The sequence below is a fragment of the Salvelinus alpinus genome, chromosome 15 (genome assembly GCF_045679555.1).
Source record: "Salvelinus alpinus chromosome 15, SLU_Salpinus.1, whole genome shotgun sequence".
In the NCBI taxonomy this organism is placed as follows: Eukaryota; Metazoa; Chordata; class Actinopteri; order Salmoniformes; family Salmonidae; genus Salvelinus; species Salvelinus alpinus.
Window position 1 is genome coordinate 16,111,012 of NC_092100.1, and position 12,626 is coordinate 16,123,637.

Genomic DNA, 12,626 nt, shown 5'->3' on the forward strand with positions numbered 1-12,626 from the left:
GAGAGAGAGCGGGAGAGGGAGAGAGGGAGGAGGAGAGAGAGGGATAGAAAGAGGGAAAGAACCTAATAAGACCAGCAGAGGGAAGCACAGGGACAAGACATGATGATCAAAGACAAAACATGACAAAGGGTTTCCCAAATAAACATCCTTATCCAAAAAAGTACTCCAACAAGCAATGATTCATCAGACTCATTTTCCACAACAATTTTAGCACTTTTTGTTCCATTCTTGGACTTCAATGTTGTCCACTCATCTTTCTCACTAACTGTACTGGACGTCCTTTCAACTTCAAACAACACTTCTGCTTCTGCCATCTTATGGTCCTCGCTTTCCAGCCATAAACTGATTCCATGAAGGGCCTAGTGTAAGCTTGTTTTAGTTTTTTCCTTTCAAGTAAAACCTAGACAACCAGGTGAGGGGAGATACTTACTTACTAATTAGTGATCTTAATTCATCAATCAAGTACAAGGGAGGTGCTATGGAATGAGTTTGACATGTGGATTAGAGGAACTCTGTGGCACAGGAGGTTGGTGGCACCTTAATTAGGGAGAACGGGCCTGTGGAAACGGCTGGAGTGGAATAAGACGAATGTTATCAAATAAACTCAGCAAAAAAATAAACGTCCTCTCACTGTCAACTGTGTTTATTTTCAGCAAACTAACATGTGTAAATATTTGTATGAACATAACAAGATTTGACAACTGAGACATAAACTGAACAAGTTCCATAGACATGTGACTAACAGAAATTGAATAATGTGTCCCTGAACAAAGGGGGGGTCAAAATCAAAAGTAACTGTCAGTATCTGGTATGGCCACCAGCTGCATTAAGTACTGCTTTGCATCTCCTCCTCATGGACTGCACCAGATTTGCCAGTTCTTGCTGTGATATGTTACCCCACTCTTCCACCAAGGCGCCTGCAAGTTCCCGGACATTTCTGGGGGGAATGGCCCTAGCCCTCACCCTTCGATCTAACAGGTCCCAGACGTGCTCAATGGGATTGTGCAGGTGTTGTTACACGTGGTCTGCCACTGCGAGGACGATCAGCAGTCCGTCCTGTCTCCCTGTAGCGCTGTCTTAGGTGTCTCACAGTACGGACATTGCAATTTATTGTCCTGGCCACATCTGCAGTCCTCATGCCTCCTTGCAGCATGCCTAAGGCACGTTCACGCAGATGAGCAGGGACCCAGGGCATCTTTTTTTGTGTTTTCCAGAGTCAGTAGAAAGGCCTCTTTAGTGTCCTAAGTTTTCATGACTGTGACCTTAATTGCCTCCCGTCTGTAAGGTGTTAGTGTCTTAACAACTGTTCCACAGGTGCATGTTCATGAATTGTTTATGGTTCATTGAACAAGCATGGCAAACAGTGTTTAAACCCTTTACAATGAAGATCTGTGAAGTTATTTGGATTATTACAAATTATCTTTGAGACAGGGTCCTGAAAAAGGGACGTTTCTTTTTTTGCTGAGTTTACATCAAACATGGCTTCCATGTGTTTGATGCCATTCCATTCACTCCGTTCCAGCCATTATTATGAGCCGTCCTCCCCTCAGCAGCCTCCTCTGGTAGGTGGGGTCCAGTTCCAGAGCTAGACTTGGGCTGGAACATTGACAACTGTATCCTTTCACTTTCACTATAGTCTCTACAATCAGAGCAAATCACAACCCCATGATCTCGTCTAACTAAATAAATAGTGATTAGGAATAGAGGCTAGTAAAGGCTTAGAGTGACTTTAGAAAGTGAAATATGTGTATATTTGGTGAGCAATGACGGCATGCCCTCTGCACTGTGGTTGTATGATCTTCATACATGCCGTTAACAATCCCATTACTTTGTGCGTTTATACTTATTATAAACAATCCAAATATGCAACCTGTAGCCTACTGTACCTGACGATCCACCGACAACTGCTGTCTGACTGTTCTAATGATGGCTGGAAAGCGGCCACATTACAGGAAGTCATGCAACTCTGTTGTAAAATCAATAATATTTTGAGTCAAGACGTACAGTACCAGTCAAAAGTTTGGACACACCTACTCATTCAAGGGTTTTTCTTAATTTTTTTAATATTTTCTATAGTGTAGATTAGTAGTGAAGACATCAAAATTATGAAATAACACATATGGAATCATGTAATAACCAAAAAAGTGTTAAACAAATATATCTATTTTAAATTTGAGATTCTTCCTAGTAGCCACCCATTGTATTGATGACAGCTTTGCACACTCTTGGCTGTACTTGGTAGTCACCTGGAATGCATTTCAATTAACAGGTGTGCTTTGTTAAAAGTTAATTTATGTAATTTCTATCCTTATTAATGCTTTGAGCCAATCAGTTGTGTTGTGACAAGGTAAGGGTGGTATACAGAAGATAGTCCTATTTGGTAAAAGACCAAGTCCATATTATGGCAAGAACAGCTCAAATAAGCAAAGAGAAACGACAGTCCATCATTACTTTAAGACATGAAGCTCAGTTAATCCTGAACATTTCAAGAACTTTGAAAGTTTCTTGAAGTGCCATCAAGCGCTATGATGAAACTGTCTCTCATGAGGACCGCCACAGGAAAGGAAGACCCAGAGTTACCTTTGCTGCAGAGGATAAGTTCATTAGAGTTACCAACCTCAGAAATTGCAGCCCAAATAAATGCTTCACAGAGTTCAAGTAACAGACACATCTCAACATCAACTGTTCAGAGGAGACTGTGTGAATCAGGACTACATAGTCAAATTACTGCAAAGAAACCACTACTAAAGGACACCAATAAGAAGATACTTGCTAGGGCCAAGAACCATGAGAATTGGACATTAGGCGAGTGGAAATCTATCCTTTGGTCTGATGAGTCCAAATGCAAGATTTTTAGTTCCAACCGCTGTGTCTTTGTGAGACGCAGAGTAGGTGAACAGATGATCTCCACATGTGTGGTTCCCACCGTGAAGCATGGAGGAGGAGGTGTTATGGTGTGGGGGTGCTTTGCTGGTGACAGTGTCGGGATTTATTTAGAATTCAAGGCACACTTAACCAGCATGGCTACAGTACCACAGCATTCTGCAACGATACGCCATCCCAAAAGCATTCCAGGTGAAGCTGGTTGAGAGAATGCCAAGAGTGTGCAAAGCTGTCATCAAGGCAAAGGGTGGCTACTAGGAAAAATCTAAAATATATTTTGATTTGTTTAACACTTTTTTGGTTACTACATGATTCCATATGTGATATTTCATAGTTTTGATTCTACAATGTAGAAAATATTAAAAATAAAGAAAAACCCTTGAATGTGTGTGTCCAAACTTTTGACTGGTACTGTATGTGAAAGCATATAGTGGCTATACAAGCTTTTAGTGCCAAGTGGCTTCAAACAGTTTTGTAAGAATTGTGCTTTGTATTCTTAAGTGAATTCTTTAATGAATGCAAGCATGTTGTAGGTACCAGCTGGTATATTTTCTGTCATAACTAATGTCGGACCATTTTAAAACTGCAGCGATCTGTTTTCTGCTAGGTTTAGCACTTTAGCTATCTAGCTAGCCTACTCTGTGGTCAAGACAGTTGTTAAAACGTGTGGTGTTAGCCACACATAAAAAAAGCGTGATATTTTGACGTTACGAAGCTGTACTTTATTGGGCTTGGGTTAGTAGGTGCAAAGGACATCACCGTAAAGGCATTAGAAATTGTAAAGCAATGAATTTGTGTCTACCAGGAAGCCTACACGTCCATATTGACAGTTGGCAAAGATGCACTGGTATGGTTAATATTATGTACTACTTGTGAATGCGGTGACAGACTGACAGTGATATTGTGTGCATGCTACAGTCCCTCGATCACGTGTACATTTTGAAGTCAGCCCTCATGTAGTCCAGAGCAGGTGAAAACTGCATCAGGGTACAATCCCTCGATCACGTGTACATTTTGATGTCAGCCCTCATGTAGTCCAGAACAGGTGATAACTGCATCGGGGTACAATCCCTCGATCACGTGTACATTTTGAAGTCAGCCCTCATGTAGTCCAGAGCAGGTGATAACTGCATCAGGGTACAATCCCTTCTGTAGTGCATGTTATTGACTTTGCTTCTAGTTTCAGATCAAAACAAGAGTACTGGTATGACATTACATTCAAGTTTCTTTAGCTGAAATGACCATTGTAGTGAGTGGCTGGAAATCTTACAGACTGTGGCTTCAGTGATAGTTCCTACTCCTAGTGTTTTCTTAAAAATGGAGTAAAGGTCACAAATTGTATAGTTCATAGACACACACGGTTTGTTTCCTAAACAACAGCTCACGCTGGCAGAATGGGGACAAAGGTTGCCATCAGATAAAGTTAATCCATTATTGCATATAACATGACACCACTGTTTTTCAAGCAAATTCAAAGACATTGTGTGTTTTGAGTGTGATGATCTTTGACCTTAGGAGGACTATGGACGGAAGCTGATACTGGCCGACAGGGACATGGTGAAACAGAAGGCTGATGAGCTCCTGAAAGAGTCTGAGGTCAGTGATGTGGAATTTCTTGTGGTGGGAGATCCATTTGTGTAAGGGAGGCCATTGATTACTGGACTTATTTTTTATGCTGGAAAAGTTGTTCATTAACCTATGTCATGACTACTACTTATAGGCTAGTTTCAAAAGTTCTTGCAGTGAACAATGGCAGTCCCTGGCCTTAGGCAAACTGTCTCACCACTGCTCCAATAGGGTCAAGCCGACTTGGGGGAGATCTTAAAGAGCCTAGGATTGTTACACTATCCCCTCTGTTGCAGGAGAGCATGTCCCCACACTTCACTATACCAAGTCCCTCATGTATATCCTACTTCCGACACCAATGTAGTGAATAGCATCAGTGTAATGCATCTTGTGGTTCTTGAAATCATGTCTCCCTGGCAGTGGGCAGAACAAATCAGTAACACTTTACTTGAAGTGTTGTTCAACATCATGACGCATCCATAACAGTAGCTAGGTTTCCATCCAATTGGTGACAGATTTTCATGTGAATATTCTGTGGATGGAAACGTGCTTAGTGTCATAACCACATCTTACAATGTCATAACACATAAAATACATGTTTATTTTTATATAAAAGGCTTATGTCAACTGGAATGACATGACTTATTGTATATGTGCCTATCAAACCTTATTATATATGTGCCTGTCATGACCTATATATTTACGCTAAGGAGAGATCTCCATCTGATCATTATAAATTCATCTTTACCTCGGACTGACGTGGAGAAACACTTACACACGTCCAAACATATTGTCCCTTGTGGCTCAGTGGGTAGAGCATGGTGCTTGAAATGCTAGAGTTGTGGGTTTGATTCCCACTTGCTGTAAGTTGCTCTGGATAAAAACATATTCTAAATGACTGAAATGTACTTTTCCTGTTTACACTGCTCTAATGAAATGAATGTACTAACACTTCTTGACACACAGTGATTGATTACTGTGAGATGTTATATCACACATACTGTACACACATCACTCACCATCATACGTTAGTAAGTATATACAGTAACCTCCTTATAAACAGGTTAGAATCTGGTTGAAATAACATCATTACAAACTGGTTGAAATAAGTTGCTTTGATGAACACCACTGGTTTTCCTCTAAACCTCCAGTTGATGCTTGCCATCATTTAAGCAACATCGCATGCCACAAATATTTTACATCTCATGACCTTGGTATGTTTCAGTCCGCAATGACTACCAACTGCAGTTTCCATTTGCTTTCCATTCAAATGGAAACGGAACTCATTTAAATTGCTATAAAAACACTATCTCACAAATCGTTTGGTATGACTGCGATGTTCAACGGAGCACCACACAATTAAGCAAAGTGTTTTTGCAGCTATTTTCCCCCTAAGCCAATGGGGAAATGTTGGAAACTAGTAGGACAAAACTGGACCTAACTGCTGTGTAAACACAGCAGAGTCTCTGGAAAGATCCACTGATTCATTGTACTGCACTCCCATCTGCTAGAGCCACTTGAATGGTACTCAACGTCCTGGTGAAAATCAGCAGAATGTTTCTCTGCTCTTTTCCCCTCCAAAACCACTGACCAGGAGGAGGGGAGCGAGGGTTCAGGCAAATTCTCCACTTTCCATCACGGTCACGATTTGCTCCAAGGAATTTTGGGTTTAATAAAGTTAATGACATCTAAAAACCAAGGATTCTGTTTGGGCCAAGTTTGGCTTTTGAAATAAATAAATCAAGCAGTCGAACAATAAGAGTCTCACTGCCCAAAGTACATCCAAAACCAACCTTACTGTAGCAAACTGCCAGTTAGTTTGGAATGGAAATAGAGCAGCAAAGTGAAATGGTAGACTTTATTGCTTTGTTGTCAGGTTTCTAAGGCAGCATCAGGCCATGTTTTTAGTAGCACTTGATGTTTATTTGGTTCTACCGCCACCACCCACAGTGACATGGTCCTGAGAGAAGTGAATGCTGGAATACAATGCAGGGTCATCCATAATGCCTCCATGAACGCAGTTGAATGCTGTGGCCTCCAGGTACGTCCACTCAAAGACATGTTGTAACCTAAAACTCACTACATCCCCACAAACATTGTCAAAAGAGCCATCATATTACATCTGGTCTACTAAGCCCCTTGCTGTGCGTTTTGTTGCCAACTTTACTTTGCTAGCTTTGCTTTGCTAGCTGACAACTTTACGTTTTTATTTTTTATTTTATTTTAATTACCGTTTATATTATATTATTATATATATATTATATATTTTTTAAATGACGTTTTCGTCTTTTGAGCTTCTAGTCATGAAATCTATGCAGCCTACTCAATCACTTTTTATAGCTACTGTTTATAGGCCTCCTGGGCCATATACAGCGTTCCTCTCTGAGTTCCCTGAATTCCTATCAGACCTTGTAGTCATAGCAGATCATATTCTAATTTTTGGTGATTTTAATATTCATATGGAGAAGTCCACAGACCCACTCCAAAAGTCTTTCGGAGCCATCATCGACTCAGTGGGTTTTGTCCAACATGTCTTTGGACCTACTCACTGCCACAGTCATACTCTGGACCTAGTTTTGTCCCATGGAATAAATGTTGTAGATCTTAATGTTTTTCCTCATAATCCTGGACTGTCGGACCACCATTTTATTACGTTTGCAATCGCAACAAATAATCTGCTCAGACCCCAACCAAGGAGCATCAAAAGTCGTGCTATAAATTCTCAGACAACACAAAAATTCCTTGACGCCCTTCCAGACTCCTTCTGCCTACCCAAGGACGTCAGAGGACAAAAATCAGTTAACCACCTAACTGAGGAACTCAATTTAACCTTGCGCAATACCCTAGATGCAGTTGCACCCCTAAAAACGAAAAACATTTGTCATAAGAAACTAGCTCCCTGGTATACAGAAAATACCCGAGCTTTGAAGCAAGCTTCCAGAAAATTGGAACGGAAATGGCGCCACACCAAACTGGAAGTCTTCCGACTAGCTTGGAAAGACAGTACCGTGCAGTACCGAAGAGCCCTCACTGCTGCTCGATCATCCTACTTTTCCAACTTAATTGAGGAAAATAAGAACAATCCAAAATTTATTTTTGATACTGTTGCAAAGCTAACTAAAAAGCAGCATTCCCCAAGAGAGGATGGCTTTCACTTCAGCAGTAATAAATTCATGAACTTCTTTGAGGAAAAAATCATGATCATTAGAAAGCAAATTACGGACTCCTCTTTAAATCTGCATATTCCTCCAGGGCTTAGCTGTCCTGGATCTGCACAGCTCTGCCAGGGCCTGGGATCGGGAGAGACACTTAAGTGTTTTAGTACTATATCTCTTGACACAATGATGAAAATAATCATGTCCTCTAAACCTTAAAGCTGCATACTGGATCCTATTCCTACTAAACTACTGAAAGAGCTGCTTCCTGTGCTTGGCCCTCCTATGTTGAACATAATAAACGGCTCTCTATCCACCGGATGTGTACCAAACTCACTAAAAGTGGCAGTAATAAAGCCTCTCTTGAAAAAGCCAAACCTTGACCCGGAAAATATAAAAAACTATCGGCCTATATCGAATCTTCCATTCCTCTCAAAAAATTTTGAAAAAGCTGTTGCGCAGCAACTCACTGCCTTCCTGAAGACAAACAATGTATACGAAATGCTTCAGTCTGGTTTTAGACCCCATCATAGCACTGAGACTGCACTTGTGAAGGTGGTAAATGACCTTTTAATGGCGTCAGACCGAGGCTCTGCATCTGTCCTCGTGCTACTAGACCTTAGTGCTGCCTTTGACACCATCGATCACCACATTCTTTTGGAGAGACTGGAAACCCAAATTGGTCTACACGGACAAGTTCTGGCCTGGTTTAGATCTTACCTGTCGGAAAGATATCAGTTTGTCTCTGTGAATGGTTTGTCCTCTGACAAATCAACTGTACATTTCGGTGTTCCACAATGTTCCGTTTTAGGACCACTATTGTTTTCACTATATATTTTACCTCTTGGGGATGTTATTCGAAAACATAATGTTAACTTTCACTGCTATGCGGATGACACACAGCTGTACATTTCAATGAAACATGGTGAAGCCCCAAAATTGCCCTCGCTAGAAGCCTGTGTTTCAGACATAAGGAAGTGGATGGCTGCAAACTTTCTACTTTTAAACTCGGACAAAACAGAGATGCTTGTTCTAGGTCCCAAGAAACAAAGAGATCTTCTGTTAAATCTGACAATTAATCTTGATGGTTGTAAAGTCGTCTCAAATAAAACTGTGAAGGACCTCGGCGTTACTTTTGACCCTGATCTCTCTTTTGACGAACATATCAAGACTGTTTCAAGGACAGCTTTTTTCCATCTACGTAACATTGCAAAAATCAGAAATTTTCTGTCCAAAAATGATGCAGAAAAATTAATCCATGCATTTGTTACTTCTAGGTTAGACTACTGCAATGCTCTACTTTCCGGCTACCCGGATAAAGCACTAAATAAACTTCAGTTAGTTCTAAATACGGCTGCTAGAATCCTGACTAGAACCAAGAAATTTGATCATATTACTCCAGTGCTAGCTTCCCTACACTGGCTTCCTGTTAAGGCAAGGGCTGATTTCAAGGTTTTACTGCTAACCTATAAAGCGTTACATGGGCTTGCTCCTACCTATCTTTCCGAGTTGGTCCTGCCGTACATATCTATACGTACGCTACGGTCACAAGACGCAGGCCTCCTAACTGTCCCTAGAATTTCTAAGCAAACAGCGGGAGGCAGGGCTTTCTCCTATAGATCTCCATTTTTATGGAACGGTCTGCCTACCCATGTGAGAGACGCAGACTCGGTCTCAACCTTTAAGTCTTTACTGAAGACTTATCTCTTCAGTAGGTCATATGATTGAGTGTAGTCTGGCCCAGGAGTGTGAAGGTGAACGGAAAGGCTCTGGAGCAACGAACCGCCCTTGCTGTCTCTGCCTGGCCGGTTCCCCTCTCTCCACTGGGATTCTCTGCCTCTAACCCTATTACAGGGGCTGAGTCACTGGCTTACTGGTGCTCTTTCATGCCGTCCCTGGGAGGGGTGCGTCACTTGAGTGGGTTGAGTTACTGACGTGATCTTCCTGTCTGGGTTGGCGCCCCCCCTTGGTTTGTGCTGTGGTGGAGATCTTTGTGGGCTATACTCGGCCTTGTCTCAGGATTGTAAGTTGGTGGTTGAAGATATCCCTCTAGTGGTGTGGGGGCTGTGCTTTGGCAAAGTGGGTGGGGTTATATCCTTCCTGTTTGGCCCTGTCCGGGGGTTTCTTCTGATGGGGCCACAGTATCTCCTGACCCCTCCTGTCTCAGCCTCCAGTATTTATGCTGCAGTAGTTTATGTGTCGGGGGGCTAGGGTCAGTTGGTTATACCTGGAGTACTTCTCCTATCTTATCCAGTGTCCTGTGTGAATTTAAGTATGCTCTCTCTAATTCTCTCGTTCTCTCTTTCTTTCTCTCTCTCGGAGAACCTGAGCCCTAGGACCATACGTCAGGACTACCGGGCATGATGACTCCTTGCTGTCCCCAGTCCACCTGGCCTTGCTACTATTCCAGTTTCAACTGTTCTGCCTGCGGTTATGGAACCCCTACCTGTCCCAGACCTGCTGTTTTCAACTCTTAATGATCGGCTATGAAAAGCCAACTGACATTTATTCCTGATTATTATTTGACCATGCTTGTCATTTATGAACATTTAGAAAATCTTGGCTCTCTCTAATTCTCTCCTCTCTTTCTTTCTCTGTCTCGGAGGACCTGAGCCCTAGGACCATACGTCAGGACTACCGGGCAGGATGACTCCTTGCTGTCCCCAGTCCACCTGGCCTTGCTGCTATTCCAGTTTCAACTGTTCTGCCTGCGGTTATGGAACCACCCCCTGTCCCAGACCTGCTATTTTCAACTCTTAATGATCGGCTATGAAAAGCCAACTGAAAATTATTCATGATTATTATTTGACCATGCTTGTCACTTATGAACATTTTTAACATCTTGGCATAGTTCTGTTATAATCTCCACCCGGCACAGCCAGAAGAGGACTGGCCACCCCTCATAGCCTGGTTCCTCTCTAGGTTTCTTCCTAGGTTTTGGCCTTTCTAGGGAGTTTTTGCTAGCCACCGTGCTTCTACACCTGCATTGCTTGCTGTTTGGGGTTTTAGGCTGGGTTTCTGTACAGCACTTTGAGATATTAGCTGATGTACGAAGGGCTATATAAAATAAACTTGATTTGATTTGATTTGAACCATTCTGTAGCAACGTCCCATAAAAGCAATCAAAGAACATAAATGCCATTGGGAAAGAATATCCTTGAACTGAGACGGCAGAGCAGCACCTATCCCGCTGAATGTCCAGGCCAGCCCAGGACATCCATAATGTGGCCCTGCATTGACCTGTCAGGGGAGCATTGTGAGCGTGCGGGCCCAGCTGTCCCACCCTGCCTCTGATGTGGGGGCTGCTAGCTTAGCCCAGCTGTGTCTCTCCAGTACCTCACGGATTAGCGTCGCTAACGTCAGTGCTGGCAATTGCCAGGGTCTTCATTAGTGGGTAGTGGAGCGCATCAGGCGCACTAATTGGAAGCAATCTGGCATCTCAAAGCCATTGCCAGTGAGCAATGACCGAAGAGAAGGAGGCTTTGCTTTTCTAATGAAGTGCCCAATGCCCGTCGCAAGGGGTCAAGGTTTGGTGTGTTTTCCCTGCCTGTGGAACACACACTGTTTCTACTGTGTTTCTCCATCTCCCTCAGGGGAGGGGTGTACTATTCTATACTATATTTGCCTGTAGAATTTACCTTTCCGTTTTAAATGTATTCCCCGTGATACTACTAATAACAAATGTTAAAAAATGACCAATTTGAGCTCAGATTACTTGGATTATGTGGGTGGAGAATTAGCATATTTTGTAAAACAGTCTAACAATTTGACATTGGTTTCAAATAAGAGGTAAATAGATGGCTAAAATTTGCTATTACAACTGCTCTCTAACTCAGTTTTTTAAATGCTAAGAAATATATTATGAAAATGACGGTTTAATATGTCTTATCAGACCGGCCCTATCAAACAGTGTTTTGTTCTTGCACTGCAGTGCTCTTGTGTTATCCTATTGGGGAAAGGGGTGGGTTTGGTAGGGTCCTAGTGCATGTTTTGGGTCTGTGTGCTTGCACATCTTTGCCATGTGATTTTTCACACACTGAAAAACAAAGTCAGTTAAAAACACACACACACACAATCGATAAGCTCACAGGAGCACTAAGAGACACACTGATTCTCAGACAAGTGAACCAGATCCACAAACTCTTTATTTGGAAAACTGACCATTCTTGCCCAATGATGTTGTACCCCATCAGAATGCAAAATATAAGCTTGTTTTACTCCAATGTTTGTAAACAATGTAAATGTAAACAAAACGGTATATTCTCAACATGGTTAAAAAATATTGTCATGATATGGTCATCCATGGCTCTTTCTATGAATTTGAGTGGTTACCTTTCTCCAGGTCCATCCCTCAGCTTTTTACCAAACCAGAGGCTGCTGGTGGCTGCTTTGTTATTGTTTCAAATAAGGATTCTAGCTTTAAATCATGTTGTGTTCATTTCTTTTGGACAGCTGTACAACTTTGGAGAGACGGTGTCAATTGTGTTCTGGACAGACACCTGGAGACCGGAAAGATTCTATGATGAAATCAAGAAGAACAGGGACTTAGGGATGCACACACTATGCCTGATTGGTGAGTGCTACAATTTCTTTGAAGTTATCAATACAAACATCCAGATTTACAAAGTGGAAAATCTGTACAGAGTAGTATGCATACACTCACTGGACAGTTTTAGGTATAGCACCCCGTTCATTGATCGTGCCTACAGACAGTGAGTCAAGTGGCCATGCCTTGCTATATAAAGCAAGCAGACAGGCATCCAGTTACTGTTTGATTGAACGTTAGAATGGGAAAAACAAGTGACCTAAGCGACTTTGAGCATGGTATGATGGTTGGTGCCAGGCGCGCCGGATCCAGTATCGGCCGCCCTCCTCGGCATTTCACGCATGACACTGTCTAGGGTTTACCGAGAATGGTGCGACAAACAAAAAATATCCAGTCGGCGGCAGCCCTGTGGGTGAAAACAATTAGTTGATGAGAGAGGTCGAAGGAGGATGGCAAGAACTGTGCACGCTAACAGG

General features: G+C 42.3%; 1 protein-coding gene across 1 annotated transcript in view; it reads left to right on the top strand.

Annotated features, from left to right (window-relative positions):
- Positions 1–12,626, top strand: part of dph5 (diphthamide biosynthesis 5) — a 56,026-nt gene that overhangs the window by 36,878 nt on the left and 6,522 nt on the right. Inside the window, 4 exon segments of the mRNA XM_071344416.1 lie at positions 3,599–3,730; positions 4,399–4,519; positions 6,384–6,490; positions 12,057–12,177. Coding sequence (XP_071200517.1) covers positions 3,599–3,730; positions 4,399–4,519; positions 6,384–6,490; positions 12,057–12,177 — 481 coding nt within the window.